At 56.7% G+C, this 23,808-nt stretch overlaps 2 protein-coding genes and 1 long non-coding RNA gene across 26 annotated transcripts in view; 1 reads left to right on the forward strand and 2 right to left on the reverse strand.

Moving 5' to 3' along the window:
* Positions 1 to 133: 133 nt before the first annotated feature.
* XRCC3 (X-ray repair cross complementing 3) lies at positions 134 to 15,917 on the forward strand. 5 transcript variants are annotated; one of them, XM_009212314.4, is made up of 9 exons: positions 134 to 200; positions 2,651 to 2,752; positions 2,979 to 3,191; positions 5,545 to 5,682; positions 6,984 to 7,196; positions 9,806 to 9,960; positions 13,530 to 13,742; positions 13,926 to 13,972; positions 14,088 to 15,917. In XM_009212314.4, the coding sequence occupies exons 3-9, from the start codon at positions 3,137 to 3,139 to the stop codon at positions 14,305 to 14,307; spliced, it is 1,041 nt and encodes a 346-aa protein (XP_009210578.1). In that variant the 5' UTR covers positions 134 to 200; positions 2,651 to 2,752; positions 2,979 to 3,136; the 3' UTR covers positions 14,308 to 15,917. The 5 variants fall into 5 exon arrangements, 4 of the variants coding, with proteins under 4 accessions (XP_009210578.1, XP_009210580.1, XP_031523640.1 ...); XM_009212316.4 differs by having other exon boundaries at positions 191 to 280; XM_031667780.1 differs by lacking the exon at positions 134 to 200 and adding an exon at positions 1,155 to 1,715.
* Positions 2,360 to 2,983, reverse strand: LOC108586999. The gene has a single exon (XR_004184750.1). It is a non-coding gene; the product is annotated as an uncharacterized LOC108586999 (long non-coding RNA).
* Positions 11,563 to 23,808, reverse strand: part of KLC1 (kinesin light chain 1) — a 71,308-nt gene continuing 59,062 nt past the window's right edge. For 5 of the 20 annotated variants that reach the window (XM_009212334.3, XM_009212335.3, XM_009212330.3 and 2 more), the window contains 2 exons: positions 12,391 to 12,463; positions 11,563 to 11,919 (listed from right to left, as the gene is read on the reverse strand). In XM_009212334.3, coding sequence (XP_009210598.1) covers positions 12,392 to 12,463 — 72 coding nt within the window. In that variant the 3' untranslated portion in view covers positions 11,563 to 11,919; position 12,391. Of the gene's footprint in view, positions 11,920 to 12,390; positions 12,464 to 14,726; positions 15,060 to 15,876; positions 19,192 to 20,301; positions 20,369 to 23,808 lie in introns of those variants that run through there. The other 15 variants (XM_009212321.4, XM_009212322.4, XM_009212320.4 and 12 more) reach the window with 8 other exon arrangements.

Consider the following 23,808-nt stretch of genomic DNA (forward strand, 5'->3'; position numbering starts at 1 on the left):
GTCAGTCACCAATCGGCGGCGAGGGCTGGCCCGGATGCGCTCCGCCCTTCCCAGAAAGATTGAGACTTTGGATTGGTTGGTTCGTCAGCCACGTCGGCGTCGTTTCGCCTCTGATTGGTGTAGCCCTATCAGGGCGCTCGGCGCCTATTGGAGGAAGCCGAGAGAGGCAGGACGGCGCGAAGAGGAGTGCGGAGCCAGCGGTAGGTGAGACCCGCGGAACCCGGCTGCGGTGCCAGGCGGCGGCGGGGTCGGAGGTCGTGGGCGGCCGCGGACGTGAGGGGTGTGGCAGGGTCGAGGGGCGGGGGCGGGGGCGGCCGCGGGTCTCCATTGCCCGAGCCGGTGAGAGCAGGCTGGCCTGGGGCTGCAGCTCTCACCCTGGGTGCCCCGCCACAGCTCGGGTCGCGTTCAGGCGCCTTCCCGGGGCAGGGCCGCGTGCGCTCAGATCGGGGAAGGCGGGCTCCGGGGGCCCCGGTGTGCGCGGGCAGGTGTCTGCTCAGGGGAGGCCGAGGTGGGCCCGCGGCTGCGCCCCCGGCCTTCGATGCCTTCGTTCGTCCGCCTGGGACTGCGCTGGCCTGGCATCGAAGTGGGAGAGATCTGAACAGTTATTTTAATGCTTTGATTTGGAAAGAAAATCTTTAGGCCGGGCGTGGTGGCTCACGCCTGTAATCCCAGCACTTTGGGAGGCTGAGGCGGGTGAATCACGAGGTCAGAAGTTCAAGACCAGCCTGGCCAACATGGTGAAACCCCGTCTCTACTAAAAATACAAAAAATTAGCTGGCCATGATGGCACGTACCTCTAATCCCAGCTGCTTGGGAGACTGAGACAGGAGAATTGCTTGAACCGGGACCCGGGAGGCGGAGGTTGCAGTGAGTCGAGACCACATTACGGCACTCCAGCCTGGTCTACAGAGAGAGACCCATTCTCAAAAAGCAAAAAAAAGAAAATGTTTATTCATCCTGCCTTTAATTCCTCATTACAAGGCATGAATTTTTATTGTTTTTTTGAAATAGTCTCGCTGTGTTGCCCGGGCTGGAGTGCAGTGGCGCCATCACGGCTCAGTGCAGCCTCCACCTCCCGGGCTCTCAAGTAGCTGGGACCGCAAGCACCACCACGGCACCCGGCTGTTTTTCTTTTTCTTTCTCTCTCTTTTTTTTTTTTTTTTGGTAGAGAATAGGTCTTACTGTGTTGCCCAGGCTGGTCTTGAACTCGCGGGCTCAAGTGACCCACCGCGTTGAAGCCTGTGAGGTGGGGGTCCGTGTGGCTGGCTCTGCCCTCCCCTGTGGGCATTGGCGCTGCAGGGGTCCTTGTGTGTGGAGGAAATAAGGAGAGGACCAAAGTATGATTCCACGAATCACACGGTTTATTGTCAAAGAGAATTTGTTCTTGGGTTCACAGTGCTCAGAGGGGACGAGAGGGGAGGAGGTGAAGACGCCTGGCGGGGAAGCAGGGCCTCCATGGATGGGGTGCATTTGCCGCAGGGAGGCGAGTGCCAGAATGGCCAAAGTCGTTGCTCCGCCGGATGGAGCAGGCCCCTGGAAAGTGAGATCTGGTTAGAGTTCGCAGTGTGCCTTAATAGCAGTGGAGAGTGTGAGAGCGGGAGCTCTCTGAGAGGCTGGGACCAAGGACCAGCTCCCAGGCCAGCAGGGTATAGCTTGTCTCAAAGCATCTGCCCAACCTTCAAGTTGATTTGTATTTTTGCAGCCCAGCAATCAAGGTCAGTAACTCACAGAGCCAGGCGAGGCCACATCTCCTGTGGCAGTGTAGTGCCTTCCCTGGAGGTGGCATTCCTTTTTGATTTGCCTTGTGTGCTGGGGAACTTCACTTCCTCACTCTGGCCAGCCAGCAGTTTGGAGCTGGTTTCAGCGCCCCACCGCCCTGCCTTGGCCTGCACCCGGCCCCCCAGGGTGGCTTCTCGCCAGTTCCTGTCAGGCCTGCCTGGGCAACCAGGCCTGGGCACCTCCCTGTCCCTTGCTCAGAAAATCCACAGGCTGTGGGGCCCCGGGAGCCTGGTGCGCGGGCAGGAAACGAATCCTGGAGCACCAGCTTCCCTGCCCTGCCCGCCTCACGGGGTGCCTGGGGGCATGCCTCAGCCTGCGGCTCCTGCAGTCTGTTTTCCACGCCTGGCCCTGAGCAGGCTGAGCATGGGCATGGAGTGACCAGCGTAATCGCATCCAGGCCAGTGCCACATTCTGTGTGGTCCAAGGGAAAGCCTTCTCCAAGTCCGTGGCCTGCCCTTTCCTCTGCTGGGTTACTGCCAAGGGCACCGGGCCTCACTGTAGGACATGGCCCTCGAGGCTGCTGCCTTCTGGTTTCCTGGTGCCCTGGACACTCTTGGTCTCCCCATTTGGGAAGCTGACAGAGGATGTAGAGTGGCCTGTTGGAAAGGCCTTATGTGATCCTGGGCTGAGTCCCTGAGCAGCCCGCCGAGGCCGGAGGGGAGAAGAGCTGAGCTTCTCCCTCTCTGGGCCGGGCTCGGGCTGTGGAAGGGCTGCCAGCTCCCTTCCTGGGAGAGGCTGGGTGGGGTCCACAGTGGTCGTCCTGGAAGGAAGCTGTCTTCTGCTGTTGGCTGCTGAGACAGCTGGAGGCCACCGATGTTCGGATTCCCTGAGCACTCTGCCAATCCCAGACCCACCTTCCCACTCTTTCCAGAGTCCCCAGGGAGACACTTAAAGGAAATTAAACTGCAGAGTGCAAGAGATGCCTCAGTCAAGTCAGCCAGGAACGCGTGGGTCATCCCCGAGCCCCAGAGAGGTGAGTCAGGCGGGGCACTCACCTGCCGTGGGAGGATGGTCTTATTTCTAGCACTTTCCACAGGGAGTGAATGTGGTGGGTTTGGGGGATTTTTCAAATGCATCAGTGTCTGGAATGGGTTCTGAGCTGCTAAATAATTCTAATTCTTAGAGGTAAATTACAGACATGTTGCCCTAGATAGAGCTAGACAGCTTTCCTTGTACAGTGAAGTCTCTTCCACCCTCAGTGACAGAGCCCGGATGACACGGACACGGTGGCTGCTGTCACTTCCGTGGTGCGTGCCTTTGACAGGCTTTGAATTGAAGGCAAGTACTTCAGAATTTGCATCCATAGTTCTGTCTTTCCTGGGAAGTTATTCATCCTGGTGCGCAGCCCACCGACAGAATGGATTTAGATCTACTGGACCTGAATCCCAGAATTATTGCTGCAATTAAGAAAGGTACATTTATTTCTATTTACATAAGGGGTGTGGGTGGGTCTGTGCACTTTACATAAGGCAGGTTAACAAAATGCTGGCTGACTAAGCCTTCCTCCCTTTGCCTACCCTGATTATTACACCGAGGGTAGGAGGTACTGTGGGGTTTTCAGGTGTGTGTGTGTTCTTAACTGCATGGATTTCTTTCAGTTACTTTTATTTTTATCAAAGTAATACGTGCATATTGTCTAAAAGGTAAAATGGAGCCACATAAAGTCTTTTAGTGTTTTGTTTTTTGTTTTCTTTTGTTTTGTTTTGAGACGGAGTCTTGCTCTGTTGCCCAGGCTGGAGTGCGGTGGCGTGATCTTGGCTCACTGCAAGCTCCACCTCCCGGGTTCACGCCATTCTCCTGCCTCAGCCTCCCGAGTAGCTGGGACTACAGGTGCCCACCACCATGCCCGGCTAATTTTTTGTATTTTTAATAGAGACGGGGTTTCACCGTGTTAGCCAGGATGGTCGCTATCTCCTGACCTTGTGATACGCCCACGTCAGCCTCCCAAAGTGCTGGGATTACAAGCATGAGCCACTGCGCCCAGCCGTTTTTTAGTTATTTTTTAAAAAAATATTTACATCTGGGCTCCTAAATGTGTTTACGTTGTAAAGTTTGATTTGTCAGGGTTATTGATTATCCATGGACTTCCTATTGGGGGCGGTGAGGACTGAGTGTGCCTACACCTGTGTACCCCAACTTCCTCTTCCCCCAGCTCCCTGCCCATAGTTAGAACCTAGTTTGGGTGACATCAGCTGTTGGGGTTGTGACTGGTGCATACCTGGTGTGGTTCAACAATGTGGGGTGTGGGGGATCGTTTTCTTTCTTACAGCATCTTTTTTCCGCGGAGTTAGCAAATGCTCAAAGCTTAGGCCCCACGTGCAGCCCCTGCCCCTGCTCTCCATGCCTGCAGCCCAGCTGTCATCTGGGGACCCTCCTTCCATCTTCCATCCTCCCCCATCTCCCAGGGCCTCAGCTACGTGAACCTCAGCACACCGTCTGTGGCGAGAAGCGGGAGTGCTCGTGGAGCTGCTGCAGCAACCTGGTGACTGGGCAGGGCCTCACTGTCCTGCCCTTCCATCCTTGGCTGTTGGTTTTTATCCTCCTGTTGGTGGCCTTGTGATCACGGCTGCTGCCACAGCTGCAGACACGACGCTTGCAGACCAGGGACAGAGAAGGGGAATGGGCTCAGCCAGGGAGTTCCTTTCTCACCTGTGTCTCTTATCCAAAAACCAATGTTTCCAGAAGTCCCTGCAGACTTCGAAACTGTGAAAGGGGCTGGGGCCGTGAGACTTATCAGGGGAGCCGCCCCACCAGAGCCCCGATGCTGGCGAGTCCTCAGGGCCCACAGAGCCCTCTGGAGCAGCCTGTCCACGGGAAGCCCTCTCCGCTGGATCTGGTGAAACCCAGGGGCGCTTTCTTCATCCCCACCTCTGCATCCCCTTGTGTTTTCTGTGTGGCTTTTCTGAAGATCCCACCAGTGGTTACTATTTTCCAGCCTGACAATGGTTGTCTTTTCACTGCAGCGTTCAGCGCACCCATGTTGAGGGGGGTTCTGATGTAGCGGGTGTAAGTCTCCGTGGCCGGGCGGGGCCCTTCATCCACCGCTGCTCCCTCTCGTGTGCGCTTCCTCGCACTTCCCTGATGGGCTGATCAGTCTGCAGCGTTCGTCGTCTTTCTTCGAATTTGAAAGTAGAAAGTGATGCACTTATCTGAGTTCAAAATGAACTTTGCCCTCCTCCCCACATGGCAGGTCCTGGGGCTCTGCACCTCTGTAACTGATGCCGCCACCGTTCTGATTCGCATGTGCTCTGCCCCCTGCCCTGACTGCCCTGCACAGCCAGTGTTTGGACTTGGACTCTGCTTGCCTCCCAGCGCTCCACTCCCCAGGGCACGTGTCCTTGCCCGTGGCTCAGCCCGGCTCCGGGCCTGGCGGGCGAGTGCTGGAAACCTCGGCGTTGGTTTTTTGCTGCCCCTTTCTGGAGCACTGTCTCCAGCTGGCATGGAACTGGGTGCCTGTCGTTTCTTCTTAGCACCTGGGACCTGCCCGAGCCCGTCTTCTGGCTTCTGCTCCTCACATGAGGCTGGTGTCTGCCCGAGCGCCAAGACTCAGGGCGCAGCGCCCAGCGGCCCTTTCCCCTTGCCCGTGTGTCGGCCACACTCTGTCCAGGGTTTCCAGGGAGCAGGGGATCTGGTCCCTACCCACCTTGTCCCCAGAATTGGAAGCACGGTGGTCTCACAGTGCTCTTATAAAGCACCTTTTGTTGCTGTGTCGCCCTGCATTATTACAGTCCGACAGTTTTCTGTAATTTATCTGTGTCATTTCAGCCAAACTGAAATCAGTAAAGGAGGTTTTACACTTTTCTGGACCGGACTTGAAGAGACTGACCAACCTCTCCAGCCCCGAGGTCTGGCACTTGCTGAGAACGGCCTCCTTACACCTGCGGGGAAGCAGCATCCTTACAGGTAGGTGGGTCCTGGCATCTCCCACCGGGGGTGACATGTGGCTCCAGCATCATGATCCCTGTGGTGCAGGGCGTGGGGCTGTGCAGACTGCACCCAGGGACCAGCCTCAGGGCATGTGGCAGCTGCTCACGCCCCAGAGTTCCCATCTTGCTTGTCCTACAACCATGGGGCTATGGTTACAGCGTTGGGTCAGAAGATGTGTGAGGTGGACACAGAGGGGCTGTGAGGCCTCCTGGGGATCTTGCTCTGTGGGCCAGAGGAGGGGGTACAGGAAGCAGGGGTGAAGTTGGCAGTCAGCACCCAGAGCCCTTCAGGCTCTGGCAGGGTGGGAACGGTGTGAGATGCGGCCCTGGCCGCGTTGCCACCACCACGTGTGGGAAACCAGGTCTTGGCAGCAGAGGGAGGTACCCAGTGAACCCCATGCGCCTGGACGGACAAAGTTTCCATCCTTGCATCTGATCAGGCCCCAGTGGGCAGCGGGGTCTGGGCATGAGCAGGGTCCTCCCTCCCCTGCAGGTGGCTCAGTGACCCGGGCCCTGAGGAGCATGCTGAACTTGGGGCTGCCGTGGTGGGCAGGTGCCACGGCCGCACACACAGTGCCGTGGGCAGAGCTCTGGGCAGTCCTCACAGAGTGGCCTGCTCCACCTGACCGGGATGCCCAAGGCAGTGTGCAGACTCAAGGGACGGGCTGCTCCTCCCGGCCCAGGCCCCAGGCCAAGAGCGCAGCCTGCACTGCGTGTCCCACCTTGAGCCTCCCCATGAGGGGCTTCGGTGTCGTGGAGAAGGCTGTGTCGAATGGCTCATCCAAGGCCCTTTAGCCAAGAGGCTGTGACCAGCATTGCTCTAGAATGGTGTCCGTCACAGAGCACTGACAGCATGGGGCGTGCACGTGTGTGCGCGTGCGGGAGCCCATTAAAGCTGCTTCAGAACTGTTCAGTACCCAGGGCATCCCAGCTGGACGGAGCTGTGCCTTTTTCTGCACACGGAGGCTGTTAGGGAGCACCTGGGGGCTCTCTGGAAGCTTTGGCTTCTGGTGCCGCAGTCGCCCCATAGGGGGATCCCTGGGGGCATGTGATGGTGGCCCTGGGGCTCCCCCTGACTCTGTGTCTCAGGTGAACCCGCCCTTTCTGGCCGGGTCACCCCTCCCTGCCCTCAGCACCTTGCTCACCCCTGGTGACCACAGGCACCATTGCTCCAGCCACACTGCGCCTGGCATAGGCAGGCTAGCCGTGCCTCCCACAGTCCCCAGCTCTGCCCGCAGGCCCAGGAGAGCCAGGCCTGACACCATCCCTGCCCTGCAGCACTGCACCTGCACCAGCAGAAGGAGCGGTTCCCGGCCCAGCACCAGCGCCTGAGCCTCGGCTGCCCGGTGCTGGACTCGCTCCTCTGCGGTGGCCTGCCCCTGGATGGCATCACCGAGCTGGCCGGACGCAGCTCGGTGGGGAAGACTCAGCTGGCGCTGCAGCTCTGCCTGGCTGTGCAGTTTCCGCGGCAGCACGGAGGCCTGGAGGCTGGTGAGTGGCCATCCCTTCCATGGGGTCTGGGCAGGTGGGCGGCCCCTGCTGTTTGGGACAGCTTTCCGTTGAGGTGGGGGAGTGGCCGCCTCTCGCGCCGTTCCTACCATTGTGTCTCCCTCCTCCTTCTGGTCCTGACTGCCCTCGCTCCTTCCAGAACAGGGAGGGGAAGTGAGGCTGGGCTCAGCTGACAGCAGGAGGGGTGGGAGGGTACAAACCCCACCACCAGGCAGCCTGCCCTGCATCCTGCCCTCAGCAGAGCTAGGCCCCCAGGGGTCACTGGCTGAGCACAGCGATGCCGGCCCAGGTTCCACACAGCTGCCAAGCCCGGAGTCCACAGAGCCAGCGGCACAGGGAGGGCAGCACGGCCTTTCTCCTGGGTGCCCCGCCGCCAGGCCAGGTATGCTCCTGGCACGTCCCGGTGAGCCTGTATAGCTCTGTCTGTGAAACAAGGGTTCCCTGCATTGCTGAAGCATTCAGAGCGTGCCTGCTTGGGTCTCTCAGGTGTTAAAGCTCATGCCGTTTTAAACTGAGCTGAGTACGAGAGATGTTTCTTAGTAGCTCCTTAACTTTTAACCCAGTTCCCTGGTGTCAACGTGCGATTCCCACACTGTCTTAAACTCCACGCGAACACAGAGTGGCAGCATTTTTCATTGGTGGCGCCTTGGAGTGCACCTGCTGGGCTCACTTCCCACACAGGGCGGGACCCCAGGCCCTGGACCCACAGGCTGCGCCAGCCACCTCCTCACAGGCCTGACCTGCTAGCGGCAGTGTGGCTGGGAACCTCACCTCTGCCACCCTCAGGTCAGCGTCATCCCCGGGACCAAGGGTGTGCTGTGCCTGCCTGAGCCTCCGTGCTGGGTGGAGGGTGAGGGGTCTCCGAGAGCCCGGCTGGGGTCTGCTCATACCACAGGCGTTTTTGTCCCTGCAGTCCAGGGGAGGACACCCTCCTGTCAGGTGCCTGAGTCCCTGCAGCTGGTCTCAGGGGTGAGCCTGGAGACAGCCACAAGCCAGGAGGATAGGAGTTGGCCTTGAAAATGGGAGTCTCCCGCTTACCCCGTGGAAGAGCTGCTGTGAGGTGGAGGTGGGACTCGAGCGTGCTCAGAACAGGACAGGAAACGCCCTCATTCTCCAGCATCCTCTGTGCCAGGCTTCATGCAAATCTGATTTGTGCAGTGACTCCCCCTGAGCTTCCACCCCGTTGGCCTTTTCAGTGAAGCCCACACTCCCCGCTACCCAGGGACACGGAAGCCTTAGGACACCCTCCCCGAATCCCCCAGCGGTGCCCAGCCCAGGGACTGCTGCGGGAAGAGAGCACAGTCCAGCCTTGCAGGCCGGGGGCAGGGAGGAGGCCCCGCAGCCGCCGTGACCATGTGCAAGGTCAGGGCTCAGGTGTGCTTTTCTGGGGAAATGACTTCTTTTCCTACATCTAATCTGAAGACCCTAATTTTGAAAAGAAAGTGGCAGGCAGGCTGTGGAGTGATTCTGAGTCCTGTGCTTAAGCTGCATGAGGCTCTCCCAGGCCTGCTGGGGCCCTGCCCACTGCTGGGCTGCCCACAGCGACCCTCCTGCCAGCTTCACAATGTCCCCATGGCTGTGCAGCCCCCAATACATGACCCCAACAAAAACAGGCTGCCTGGCCGGCTCCACCTGCTTCCGAGCCTTCCAGCCCAGCCTCTCTCCAGCCAACAGGATGGAGGAACCCCGGGGCCCCGACCTTCCTGTGGCCTCCTGACTAGGGGCACAGCCACGGCTAGGGACACTGGTGGGGAAGGGAACCAGCCACAAGAGACGTGGCCTCCCAAGGCAGTATTTGTACCTCCCTGGCCCCAAGTGGGCCAGATGCCTCTCAGAAGCTTAGTTCTGACACAGAATGGGGCGGGTTCCTGGGTGTCTACCTGGGAGTGTGGCCGCTGGGCCATGTGGTTTGTGTGTAACTTTTTGAGGAAGTGCCGGTTGTTTTCCGTGTGTAACTTTTTGAGGAAGTGCCGGTTGTTTTCCGAGCTGCACCACTTTGCATTCCTAGCAGCAGCGCACAGGGGTCGGGTCCGCCTTCTCCACATCCTCGCCAACACGTGTCTTTTCAAGCCGGCTGTTTGAATTGCAGAAGTTTTGAAAGTGGGAGAGGAAACACTTGCTCAGTGGGGGCCTTGAGTGTGGCCATGTGTCGGGGCTCGGGGCCATTTCCAGAAGGCGTTGCCCTGATGCTGCCACTTGCTTCCTGCCCTGCAGAGGGGGGACGGCGGGGCACGGGGGGACGGAGGGGCACGGGGGGACGGAGGGGCACGGGGGGACGGCAGGGCACGGGGGGCAGGAGGGGCCTCCCATCTGTGGCCATTCCAGCCCAGGGCCCAGGACAGGGGAAGTCCTTGCCTGGATGTCGGAAGTGGAGGCCCAGCCCGTATTCCTCCTGAGGGGTCGCCTGGTCCTGAGGTGGCTGCCAGTGGGAGGGTGAGAACCAACACCAGCCTCTTCCCTCCCCGGGCCAGGGACAAAGAACCTGCGAGGGGCAGAGTTAGAAATGGTGGGAGACGTCTGCGCTTGATTTGTGTGGCCGTCACAGGCCCGTCTGGAGTCCCCTGGGCACATCAGGCACTCTCGCTTCCCAGGAGCCGTCTACATCTGCACGGAAGACGCCTTCCCACACAAGCGCCTGCAGCAGCTCATGGCCCAGCAGCCGCGGCTGCGCACCGACGTTCCTGGAGAGCTGCTTCAGAAGCTCCGATTTGGCAGCCAGATCTTCATCGAGCATGTGGCCGATGTGGTGAGTGTGGGAGAAGCCGCGTGACACCCCTAAGGCAAGCTGTTCAGGACCACTGGGGCAGGTAACCACCACGGCAGTGAGGCAGGGAGAGATGGGGTTCAGCTCTGAACTCAGCATGGGTCATGGGGGTTTACGCCCGAGGAGCAGGTGGGTCAGAGGATGGAGAGTGACTGAGAGGAACTGGCAGGGGAGGGGGCTCTGGCTGAAGCGTCTTGCCAGGACCCTTGCTGAAGGTGGGCCATGGGGATCAGACTGCCCCTGGGGACGGTGGAGGATGGACCAGTCAGCTACTGAGGGCGACTGGATGTGGAGGGCAGGGGTCCTGCTACCATCTCAGCAGGGATTGCCAAAACTGGGTTTCACGACGACGTGCACAGATGGGCCTAGGAGGAGGCTCAGGCGCCTAACGGCAGTTTGGCCAAACAAAATCCTGGCCAGGAGTGGCTGTGGGCCAGGCAGGCAAGGCGGCAGGCTGCGACATCCAGTTACGTCTGAATCTTAGGCAGCTTTGAAGCGTGTTCTAGAATGAGGATGCCCATATTCAGATCAACTTTCTTCATGATCTGAAACTCAGATGTAACTGGGCGCCTGTACACCATCTGTCAAGCCTGCCCATGAAGACGGAGTGGGGAAGAGAAGTCCCAGGCGGGTGGCAAGGGCCTCCTCTGGGCTGTGGAGCCCTGACCGGCTGCCCTAGGAGACCACCGCCCTGAGAAGGGTGGGACCTGCTCTCCAGGCTGCTGCCCTGGTGAGAGCTGTGTTGGTTTCACCCTTGCCTCTGAGGGGAAGACGGCCCTCACTGGAGGCACAGGGGCTCCACCTGAAGGCCTGCCGGGCCTCCAGCTCACACAGGCGACCTTAGATCCTTGACCACTGCCTGGCTGCTGGCTTCCCTGCAGACACTGGCTGGGCTTGGAGGAGGGACCCATGGCAGGGCCTTCCAGAGAGCAGGGGCCACTCACAGGGGGCCAGTGGAGTCCGTCCTGCAGCCAGGAAGCAGGCATAAGAGGCTGGGACGCATCCCTGCAGCTGGGGTAGCAGTGCTGTGAGCTGTCAGCACTTAGTTTACAGAGATCATCCCAGGAGGGAGAAGTGATGAAGTAGAAAAGATGCAGAAGAAAAGATGGGAAGTTTGGGAGTAAACCCCTGACCAAAGGCAAATAAGGAAATTCCGCCCTGTGCAGGGGGAGCGGCTGCCATGTCCAGCCCACCCTAGACGTGGCTGTGGTCTGGCAGAGCCGGTGGGCCTTCCCCCGCTTCTTTTTATTATTGTTGTTTTTTTGAGATGGAGTCTCGCTGTGTCGCCCAGGTGGGAGTGCAGTGGCGCGACCTTGGCTCACTTCAAGCTCTGCCTCCCGGGTTCACACCATTCTCCTGCCTCAGCCTCCCAAGCAGCTGGGACTACAGGCGCCTGCCACCACGCCCGGCTCATTTTTTGTATCTTTAGTAGAGACGGGGTTTCACCGTGTTAGCCAGGATGGTCTCGATCTGACCTCGTGATCCGCCCACCTCAGCCTCCCAAAGTGCTGGGATTACAGGCATGAGCCACCGCACCCGTCTGGCCTTCCCCATTTCTGAGTTCTTATAGAAAAAACTTTGAAGTAAAGCATAAGCCATATAAACGTTTAATTTAAAAAAATGTACAATAAAATACATTATCGCACACAACATGAGGAAGTTACACATGGGAAGGGAGCTGTGGGCCCAGCTCATGCCCCAGGTCTCCTGGGAGAGGCCACGCCGCACCAGGGCACCAGCTTAGGCCCAGCCTCAGCCCCAGTCCCAAGGTCACGCCAGCCGTGTGGTCATTAGTATCGTGCCCCACGCACACAGACGCAGGAGAAATGAGTGAGCGCTGCGGCTCCCAGCCAGGGGCCCTCCCTGCTGCCCTGGCTGTCCCGGGCCAGCTCTGGGCCACACTCGGCAGTCCCATCCTGGAGCGGGGCCAGGTCGGGGTCACTGCAAGAGAAGACAGAAGGTCAGGGCTGGGCCGCCAAGACCTGATAGTGTTACTAAGTTCTGTTCTGAAAACAGCTCTCTGGGGAGCCCCCACCCCAAGTCTGCCTAGAGAAGAGGGTGTTGCTGGTTGTGGGCCTCCCTGGGGCCGAGGGGTCATGGGGGACCAGTGCATCTTTGGTCTCTGCTCTCTGGAGCAACAAAGGCCTGCATCTGGCACGGGGAAGGCCAGGGGTGTGGACACAGCCTTCTCTTGCATAAGCAGAGCCTGGTGCCGTTCCCACCCGACTACTCTGTGGGCCTTGGGCTTGCATGAGGGTGGGGCTCTCTGAGCCAAGCCCCTCTTGGAGGCCCAGCCGGGCAGCTAGCAGCAGTCACCACTTGCCCATCCCCAGTCCCCCCAGTCCCTGCACATGCGAAGTCCCTCCCTGGCCCAGCTGCCTGCTTCCTGGGGCTGCAGGCCGTGGAACTCACGTTAGCGGTGGCGTCTTCCAAGCCACTGCTGCTGCTGTCGTTTTCCACAAAAAGAGGCTCGGCCAGAGACGCCCTGGAGACGAAGCACAGACGAGTTTCACTCAGGGCGTGCAGGGCGTCTTCAGAGGTCCAGGCGTGACACCAGTGTGAGGCTGCAGACCTTGGATCTGAGGGGCAGCCTAGGGGCAGCTCTGGCCAGAGCTGCTGGCAAGGCCCATGGGACCTAAACTACCCTGCTTGGTGCCAGGAGCAGTTGTGCCACCCTCCCCCATCACCACAGCTCACCAACCTCTGCGGTCAGAAACCAGGCCAGCCATGCCAATGGCCGTGGCACCCACAGGCCACAGCGGCACCCAGAGGGAAGCTGAGGACACCTGCCTTCCCTGGGGGACCCTCCCCTGGCAGCTCTCCTGGGAGCCGGTGAGCACAGGGCCGTTTCCACCCCTTGGCCAGGCCAGCTCAGAGCACAGGGCTAAGGCCTGGGTGCACGGGAGGCACTGGCCTTAAGGGTGTCTCCACCTACAGCCCCATCCTGACCCCCAGATGGTCTCCCAGAGTGCCCCACGCCTTGGCAGAGGCAGGCCAGGCCTGACTCGCCTGAGTAACGCCTGAAGGGCATTAGGCCCCTGCCTTGCTGAGCATCCAAAGAGGGTGTGGCCCAGGTGGTCATGGCCACCACGGGCTAGATTTGGTGGCACTGTGGCCAGGTCTGGGTGGTCTGAGCACCTGGCATGGGGCCACTGAAGAAGAGGGCTGGTTGCTGCTGACCTGTGAGGGGGAGAGGGTGAAACCATGGCAGAAGGGAGAGCAGACCCCCACAAGGACTCAGGAGCCTGGGCAAAGGACGCCTCTGCAGAGGATGGTGTTGGCATGGCCAAGGAGTGACTGCCTGGGAGGGCCAGAGGAAGGACATGGAGTCCAGGGAACCAGTTGTGTGAGCCTGAAGCTTCTATAGTTGGAGACTTTTTGGGAAGAATACAGAATTGGGCTCAGAGTTTGGGGACTGCAGAGCCAGCACTGTCAGTCCCAGGTGGGGAGGAAAGTTTTGAGTCAGACGGTTGAGTGACACTCCAAACGGGGTCCGGTCACCAGGGGCGGGGGCCTGCTGGCCAGCATACACCATGGCCCTGTCCCCACAGGACACCTTGCTGGAATGTGTGAATAAGAAGGTCCCCGTTCTGCTGTCTCGGGGCATGGCTCGCCTGGTGGTCATCGACTCGGTGGCGGCCCCATTCCGCTGTGAATTTGACAGCCAGGCCTCCGCCCCCAGGGCCAGGCGTCTGCAGTCCCTGGGGGCCGCGCTGCGTGAGCTGAGCAGTGCCTTCCAGAGCCCTGTGCTGTGCATCAACCAGGTGGGCACCAAGGCAGGGGTGCACCCGTGAGCTCGTACTTTTAGCCAGGATGCGAGAGCAGAGCCGGTCTGGAGGTGGGGCGGGTGGCAGTGCGGGGACCCCGGCCCCTGCGGGTAGCAGCCTGTGCCTGCCCATTGGGAAGACCCGCGGCCGTTGCAGCTGACCTGGACTGTGCTCTTCCAGGTGACAGAGGCCATGGAGGAGCAGAGCGCAGCACACGGGCCACTGGGGTGAGTGCAGCCATGTGGCGCGTGCACCTCTGCGCAGGTGCCGGGGCACAGCTGGGCCGAAGTGGGCAGGGCCACCAAGCCTTCTGGGCACAGCTCGCCGCTTCCCGTTTCTCAGGTTCTGGGACGAGCGTGCTTCCCCAGCCCTTGGCATAACCTGGGCTAACCAGCTCCTGGTGAGACTGCTGGCTGAGCGGCTCCGCGAGGAAGAGGCTGCCCTCGGCGGCCCAGCCCGGACCCTGCGGGTGCTCTTTGCCCCCCACCTGCCCCCCTCCTCCTGTTCTTACACGATCAGTGCAGAAGGGGTGCGAGGGACACCTGGGACGCAGTCCCATTGACACGGTGGCAGCTGCAGAACAGCCTTGCCTGAGAAGCCCCGACACACGGGGCTTGCGCCTTTAAAACGCTGTCTGTCTCGGCTGTGGCACAGTTGGGAGCCTGGTTCAGACAGAGTTCTTCCAGGGCAGCAGCGGTTCCACTTTCTCAGCCAAAGGTGGTGGCCACAGTCCCCCACCTGAGCTGGGGGAGTTGTTCCACCTCTCCCTGGGTCTGGGGACAGGCCCGGCTTGCTGGGCACCTGGTCCCCACCGCTGAGCTGGTCCTTGGGGACAGGTGATTCTCAGGGCTGGGGCCTGGGGGTGTCCCTACAGTGACTCCCTGGGAGTCCCCTGCTTCTGCTGTCCACATGGAAGCCCACCTGGGGTCGCATCTTAGGCCTCAGGCCCCCTCAGCCTTGGGGCCCTGCCCACGAAGATCTCCCCTCCTACACACAGGGCTGTCTTTACTCCCCCAACCCCTCAGGCCACAGCGGGGCTGCAGGCAGGCAGCTCCTCCTCACCCACCTCTGGGTCCTTGGATCCCGGGGGCCCCACCCCGGCACACACTGTGCCCCACAAAACTTCAGTGTGGTACAAGGTGGAGAAAGCATATCCCACCGACCTCCAGCTTCTGGGTCCAGGAGAGCCTGGGGTTGGGGGGGCTGCCTTGACTCTAGTAGTGTGGCCTGTGCCAGTACCACAGCCAGACAGAGGAGAGCGGGCAGCGTGGGGCTGGCACGTGACAGGCTCGTCAGTCACCTGGGAACACAGTTCTGGTGAAAGAGGATCCAAGGTTGAGAGAAAGGAGGGTCCCAGTGTATCCTGGCCCCAGGGGTCTGGGCGTCCAGCTCAGCCCTGGTGTGGCTGGGCGGCACTCTGGTGGGGATATGGCAGGACTCCGGGCAGGGCCACCTGCAGACCCAGTCCCACACTGTGGCCAGGCCTTACATCTGGCCAGAAAGCAGAGCCTCTCGGGAACACAGCTGGCTGCAGATGCTGAAATATCCACCCAGCGGTCAGTGGCGTGGCCTCCCCATGGGCAGAGTGGTGACCCCCTTGATTCCCACCCACCCAGTGCCTCCACGTGCTGCCTGGCACCGACCATGCCTTTGACAAATAAATGTTAAATGGATGCAGTTCCAGGACCTGCTTCTTGCTGTCTGCCAGGCACTGCTCTAAGTAATTTATGCACATTGAGGTACGTTCTCCTCGCAACTCCTGGGGATAGGTACTGTTACTACATCTCCACTTGCAGGTAGGGGAATTGAGGCCCAGAACTGCTAAGTGGCTTGACTCCTCCCACAACCCAGAGGCAGAAATTGTCACCCCCACCCCATGTGCCCAGGGTGAGCCTGTGGGTGCTCCTACAGTTGCGGGGGGGCTGGCACTGGTTGGGGGGAAGGTAAGGGGTGGGGCCATACTGTGCAGAATTTTTCTGTTTGCCATTTTCTAGGGTGGGACAATCCGTTGAAAACCTTCACGTTATCAAGGTTCTCTGACCCTAAAGTAAGAACCACTGGCATGAACACAGGAAAAAATTATTTTGGGGTTGGATTTTTACAAAACAGCCTTTCTGCAAAAGTGCAGGGATTCTACAACAGCAAATAAAACATTTTATTTCTGTAATTGAACACAAGCAATTCCAAATGCTTTTCTAGGCAAGACGTGCCGGCGATTAGAAAATGAGACAGCTTAAAGACAGAGGTACATTTAACAGAAAACACGCCTGGAAGCTCGGCCGGCCCCGCCCATGCTGGCTCAGTTCCTGCCCTGGAGGGAAGGGGCCGAGGGGCTTCCTGTCCCAGGGAACTCCCACCACAGCAGTCTGCAGAAGGGCTGGCTTGGCCAGCACTGACCCAGGAGCACTGACCATCCCCTTAGGGAGGCACCACACCCTGGGGAGCACAGTCCCTCTTGTCCCGAAGACCCTTCCTCAAGGACCACGTGCCCTGACCCTCACTGCCTCACCATATCATAAAACACTTTAAAACCACTTAAGTTCTTCCCCACAACGTTGGGGAACTAATTGTAAACAGAATACACGTCTACATATCAGCCCTAAGACAGCTGGCCCTGCTGCACATGCAGCCGGCCGGCCCTAGCAAGACATGGTCAGAGCTGGTGAGTGCTCTACAGTATTCAGAAATCTGACAACAGTGTACACACAGCTCACAAGTCAGTGCAAACAGAAGCTAATGACACCCTCTAAGAAAATTCCATACAGTTATGACAATGGAAAACCTGTTACAGATTGTAGCCGTACATTTTTAGCAATGTTTAATACATCTTACTATAAACACTGAATTTCTAATTACATGATATTTCTAGCAGCTTAATCCAGAAAATAACGATGTGAATTCCTCCATCACTGTAAACACAAGACCAAGTGCTGCCCATGAGAGGGTCCCTGTGCCACCCGCGGGCACCACCAGCCTCCGAGGACCCCTGAGCCGCACACTGCTGCTGCTTCAGGGAAGCAGTCATGTCACAGGACTCCCCAGGGCCTGGTTTCTGCCACAGCTGCACCAACTACCCAGAGACAGGCTGTCCGCCCGCAGATCCAGACGCTCCCATGCCATGGTGGCTGGGACTGGGCGCTGCACTCATGGCTGCCGTCGGGGGGGCGCAGTGAGTATTTTGACAGCAACTCTGAAGAAACAGGTGCTGCCTCTCACGTGGGGGTCCCCTCACCAGAAAGAGAACACAGGAGGAGGGATGGCTGGGCCTACCATTTCTCTGCTCTGAAGGGAAAAATTCAGACCGCCAGATGGGAAATGGCTTAAATCACTGCACTTCTATTGGGTGGGGGGGGTTCAAACATCAGGGACTCAGATACTCTGATTCCCTTGCCACTTCCCTCTCTGAAACATGAACCTTCCTTTACGAGCTGGCTTCAAGGAGGCCTTCTGGCTTCTCTTATCCCAACACACAGTGCTCCCACAGCCACAGTGCTGCAGAGGCCACGTCGGCCCTAAGGTCCCATGGCTGGACGCCACAGCAGGCTCCACAGAGGCCCCACACAACCTCGTCTGCACCCATCAGTCTGAAGAGGTTAAAATTCAACTCCATATTCAGCCTTGTGTTTATTTCTTCTAAATGCCCTTTCTCCTTTCCAGAGAACTGTCACTAAGGGAAACTGTCTGGGTTCCAAACTCTGCTCAGCATCCTCACAGGGAGAAGGCACCCCCCACCACAAGGGAAGCTCCAGAGCCCTCTTGCCCGTCGCCTGTGCACAGACATAGCCCACTACGGGGGCAGCCACGGCACCTGTCAAAGGAAGCTGCTCTACACCCCCCTTTTTTGAGGGGGTGGCTTCTCACAACCCATCAAATTTTATATATTTATGGGGGTTTTTTTTTGGTAGACACAGGGACTCGCTGTGTTGCCCAAGCTGTTCTTGACCTCCTGGGCTCAAGTGATCCTCCCGCCTCAACCTCCCCAAGTGCTAAGATCACAGGATTACAGGCATGAACCACCGCACCCAGCCATATATATATATAACATTTTTTCTTTTAATCCTATCCACTATTACAGAACCTATCAAATTTCCTTTAACACCTCTATGTAGCATTTAGAAAGTAAGCTCCTGACCCATCAGAATCTGCAAAAATGGAGTCAGAAGCCTCAGAAAAGGAGCCACGGCCACAGGTGAGCCGCTGGGGACAACACTGGCTCCATAGGGCAGCGCCTGTGCCAGGCACTCGCTGACGACTACATGGAGCTTGTCTTATGGAAACAAATACGTTTTCACAAACACAGCAGTCCTGCGACATGAGACGGGATGAAATGAAATGAAACTTTTAAAGGTATTTTAAAGCCTAGCCTTATATCAAAACCCCAGGATGCTCTGTCCCCAGCCTTCGGCCCCGTGCCCCACGGGGAGCTTCCAGGGACTGAAGGCGACAAGTGTGAGCCTCTGCTGTGCCATCACCTGCCCTGTTACATGACAGCGGCAAGCTGACCTTTCACGGGATGGCCAGCATTTCAGACCGCCCCTCCGTTCCGTAGCCTGGCTGGCTGGCATGGAGGTGGCGCTTCTGAGCGCCAGTCTTTGGAATCACTGCTTACCTCGGCATCTGTTTTGTAGGCTCTTTACCTATGGGCTAGTCTGTGGACAGCTAAGAAATACAGCCTCAGCACTGATTTGAAAAAGTTCCTGTCAGAGTCCACTGTGCTCCCTCATTCTATAAAGCTTAAGCTTTTAAAAAGTGAAATGCACGTCTCTATGGGCTTCGTGTGCGGGGCCTCCAGGAGAGAACACTGCTCAAAAGGGGTGGGCATGGGGCCCAGGACCACCCCGGGGACCTCGGAAACAGGGACCCAGAAGACGCTCCTGCTGGGAGGGGATTCACTCCCACTGACCAGGAGGTCCGCCACGCTTCAGGCTTTACTGCCGCAGATCACTAAACGCCTACCGTTCTGAAAGAGTACTTCATGTTTCCAGGTTCTTAGTTTACAGCCTTATTACAACATTATAATTTAGAAGAGAGTTTGGTGTCATGGCAAAAAGCTGGCAGGCAGGAAGTGCAACAGCATCCGTGAGCAGGAGCCGACCCCCCACGTGCTGAAGCCACCTCGGCCTCGCCTCGGCCTCCGTGCGCCGGCCTGGCCGGGTCGCGGTCGAGGCAGCTCCTGGCACTGAGACTGCAGGCCGGGTGACAGAATGCTGGGGCAAGGTCGCCCGGGTGTTTTGAAAAGGCACCTCCAAGGTTGGTGGACGTCACTATCTAGAAAGGAAGCCAAGGAGTGCGGCTGGCGCCTCCGGGCAGGGCGGTGAGGGGCGTGGCAGGGCAGGGCAGTCTCACACTCCCAAGGCAGGTTACCTAGCCCTGCCGGCCCTCAGTGGGCCAGGTCAGTGTGGCTGGCACTCAGAGCTCGCGAGTCGGCCAGACAATTATTTCGTTCCTGCATGAAAAAACAAATAGAAAAATTACACTTAACCAGGACTTCAAATGATGCCAGCTTCAAACGGCCTCAGGCCTAACAGTACCAGCTGCACAGCTAAATCTAGGTTGGCACTCGAGAGGCCCAGGGGTCAATGTGCATGTGGAAACTCCAAGAAACCAGAGGACAAAACACTGGGTCAGCTACAGAACCCTGTGAAATGAAGAGACTTTCTTTCCTCTCATCATTAGGGGTGCTTCAAGCAGTATGTCCAGCACCCTACAAGCCTCTTCAGCAGCCACCGAGAAGGGGGCTGGGGAAAAGCTTTCCTGAGGTGGCTGCCTCCCAAGAGTGATGGGGGACAGGTCGGGCCGCTGACCTGTCTGTGAGGATTAGTGGATCTGGACAACTGGGAGGGCAGTGCCTGGCCACTGTCGCGAGCTCTCAGCACCAGCACAGGGGCGGGCGGGGACTGCCAAGTCCCAACAGCTCGAGCTGCCGGGCGGGCTCCAGGCACCTGGGTAACAGGCAGGTTCTAGAGCAGCCACAGGCACCCGGCCACCCACTGACAGCCACACCAAAACGGCCTCCGTGATGGGGAAGGGAGCCAGTACTTTCAGATGTGAACCTGATGTGTCTGTGTGAGATCCAGACAGCTTCACCAAGTGCTCAAGATTTTAGTGTCAGAGTGACAACACGTTAGTCATCATGTTAATAAGGTTTTGAATACTTTTAAACTCTGAACAACAGCTTAAGTAGATAATTAATTATTAATAGTTCTAAACTTAGGAGAGGCTAAAATCAAACAAACTAATACAAACTAGTAATTGGTCAAGCTTTGACAGTAGTTTAACAGAATAAATTAATTAGGTTACACTATTTTTAAAGACCATTTGAGATCATTAATTAATATTCTGAGAATGCTCACATGTGAACATGCCCATAATGCACATAACCAGTGGTGAAGCAGAATATTAAACACGACTGTCACAACTGGCTGTCCAGGAACAAACGTGGTGGTGGCCCCAGCCCTCTGCAGGAGCAGGGGCGGAGCACGGACCGGGTGTGGATCTGCAGACCTGCCAGCGTGGTCTGGGCAGCCTAGGACACAACTCGGGGTAGGCTCCTTACTTGAAAGCGATCTTCAGCAGCCTTGCCACCCACGTTAAGGACATTCAGAGAGCTGGCACGCTTCATGCTGCAACCCGGACACGGACATGCAAGGACAAACGATCAGCACATTGGTCAACCAGCAACAGGAAGCACAAGCAAAGCCCCTCCAAGGCCTCTGTGACACGGGGGCTTCTCGGGACCTTGCCTTCATCTTGCTCAGGTAACAGGGGAGTCCTGGGTCTCACTCTATTTAGTGCCCAGGAGAAAAGACCACAGCTTCTCTGCATCTTTCACAGCAAAATGCTGCTTTTAAAGTACCATATGCAAACTCAAAGTGTCCTTAGACTTGCACTTTTAAAAAGTGGCTCATGGGGCCGGGTGCGGTGGCTCACACCTGTAATCCCAGCACTTTAGGAGGCCAAGGCGGGCGGATCATGAGGTCAGGAGATCGAGACCATCCTGGCTAACACGGTGAAACCCCACTTCTACTAAAAATACAAAAAATTAGCTGGGTGCGGTGGCATGTGCCTGTAATTCCAGCTACTTGGGAGGCTGAGGCAGGAAAATCATCTGAACCCAGGAGGCAGAGGTTGCAGTGAGCCAAGATCACGCCACTGCACTCCAGCCTGGGCAAAAGTGAGACTCCATCTACCAAAACAAACAAAAGAAAAGCCAGGCGCGGTGGCTCACGCCTGTAATCCCAGCACTTTGGGAGACTGAGGCGGGTGGATCACTTGAGGCCCAGAGTTCACAACCAGCCTGGGCAACATGGTGAAACCCTGTCTCTACTAAAAATGCAAAAAATTAGCCAGGCGTGGTGGCACACACTGTCATCCCAGCTACTCTGGAGGCTGAGGCACAAGATACACTTGCACCCAGGAGGCAGAGGTTGCAGTGAGCCGAAATCACACCACTGTACTCCAGCCTGGGTGACAGAGCAAGACTGTGTCTCAGACAAAAAAAAAAGGTGAACCATCTGGGAGCAGAAGCTCTGCCTTCATCTGATGGTTTTCAGGGAGGGCGCTCAAGGGATCATGTCAGACTCATCACCATTAAGGGATCATGAGGAGACACTCAAAACTCACTGCTAAAAGAAGATGCATAAATATACTATTTTTTATCTTTCTATATTAAAAGCAGGGAAATCAACTTTATTGTTAGTAAAATAAACTCTGAAGTCAGTATTTCTCTACTTAGAAAACAAAATTAAAGTCATGGCTCTCCATTTAAAGAAATACAGGAATTTATACATATATTTACTTTTCCTCCCATCTGATGAATTTAAAATACTTGATGAAATAGCCTATAAATTATCTATATCCCAGTCATAAAATGACTATCATTGTTCACCACCACCATGGATGGCTTTGAACATAAACTCACCTGAAGTTTTAAAGCTAAAGCAACCGATACTGAGGGTTACTTAAATTCTGAACGTGAACTGCATGCAACATGGACAGTGAACATGAGCACAGCAGTTCCTGGGCAAGCCAAGGATGGTGGCTGCGAGGCTGAGGCACAGCCTTGAAGGGTGACAGGGACAGCCTCACACAGGACACTGGGATGGGGCTGAAAGCCCAGGGCACCCGCCCGTGTGTCAGCAGTGCTGTGAGCACAGCGCCTGGCACATGGCAGATACTCAGCCAGCCCCTGCTGAACAACTGCACCAAAAAACCTGAATTTCCTTATCCCCAAGCAAAACTCACCCCCAAAATGTCCCAACCAGGTCAAAACAAAAACATCCCAGTGAAGCCCGCAACAGACATTGCTGGAGTCCTAAACAGGCTTTTCTCTACCTAGAACCACTCAAGAACCAAGTATAAAATCAAACCAAATCACAAGTAAATTATGATCTGACATAATTATTCTTGCTATAAAGTGGCCATTAACTTTTTTTTTGAGACGAAGTTTCACTCCATCGCCCAGGCTGAAATGCAGTGGTATGTGATCTTGGCTCACTGCAACCTCTGCCCCACTGGGTTCAAGCGATTCTCCTGCCTCAGCCTCCTGAGTAGCAGGGACCACAGGCATGCGCCACCCGGCCCGGCTAATTTTTATATTTTTAGTAGAGACGGGGTTTCGCCATGTTGGCCGGGCTGGTCTCAAACTTCTGATCTCAAGTGATCCGCCCACCTTGGTCTCCCAAAGTGCTGGGATAACTGGCATGAGCCACCGCACCCAGCTGCCATTAACTCTTTTTAAAAGAGCTACACAACCTTCCCTCAAACCCTTTTACGAAACGAAAGAACTCAAATCCTCAACGTCTCTTCCTACCACTCTTGCAAACTGCCTTGTTTGAACACATGGCATTCCAAACCTTTCAGGACAATAACTGTTAGGAGTCAGCCAAACAGCAAGCTGCTAACACCCTGGTCCTGCTACGTCCAGCTCAGCGATTCTCAAAAAGCAGCCCCGGGTCAGCAGCCCCAGCACCGTGGGAACTTGTGTGAAACACAAATTCTGAGGATCAGGGACTCGGGAATTAGAAACTCAGGGGTGGGGCCTCACAGTGTCTGTCTGAAAAAACCCTCCAAAAGATGTCTGAGACTACTGTCTAGTTAATAAAAACAGTCACTCTTATTTGGAAAGATTATGCAGTTGTATGCATTTTACGGGATGCAATTTCCAAAGTCATGTAGAAAACGTTAGTCCGTGCAAGCGTGCATCTATGTCACATGGTTCAGGCTGGCAGAGCTGTAGCCCCGTGAACACTGACCACAGTTCTAACCCTGGGGGCTGGTCACACACTGTTCTATTTTTATCATGGCAAAGACAGAAAACATGAAAAAACAGAACAACTCTGAGAGCTATCATGTGGGAGTGTGGTCCAACTTACAACACTCAGCACCAGAACTGGACTCTGCACTTAAAAGGCTTCAAAACTTAAGAACCTCAAACAATGAGTGTGTTCCCCTCCAGGAATTAAATAATGTCCAGAATGCTCTCTCTGGGGCATCATGTAATTCCTGGAGGGGACCTGAGAGCCGCTGCGTGACTCATCAGATCATTCCAAGGAAGGGACACCAAGCAGTCACGCAGCCTGCTCAGACCCTCTCAATGCTGTAAGAAGAAACGTGTCATCTCAAAATTCATCGAGAGGCAGGTAGTGACCTATCATTTTGGTTCTGGAAATCTGTAAACATTTTAAAATAAGATCACTATTCCAAAGGCAATTTAGAATCTATTCCCCCCAAATAAGAGTTCATTTGTTTCATCGTAAGCAATTTGCTACTAAATCCCCAGAAACTTCCAGAAGTCCAGTCTTTAAATCCTGGGATCTTCCAGGGAGTTTTCAGAATGAACATCTGTGGGGCTCCTAAAACTCCCTCTCCAGAAATGGGCTGGAAAACAGTCGTGAGAAGCTCCTTACAAAAGTCACGTCACTCCTCTTGCCTCAGGCCTGCACCTCTCTCACAGCCATGAAGAGAAGTCTCCCTCCACAACAGAGACTCCCACAGGGACACCAAGCAGACAAGAGGTGAGCCCTACCACCAAGGGGCTGGGCCATCTCTGGCCAATCCACAC

Source organism: Papio anubis, chromosome 7, assembly GCF_008728515.1.
Source record: "Papio anubis isolate 15944 chromosome 7, Panubis1.0, whole genome shotgun sequence".
Lineage (NCBI taxonomy): Eukaryota > Metazoa > Chordata > Mammalia > Primates > Cercopithecidae > Papio > Papio anubis.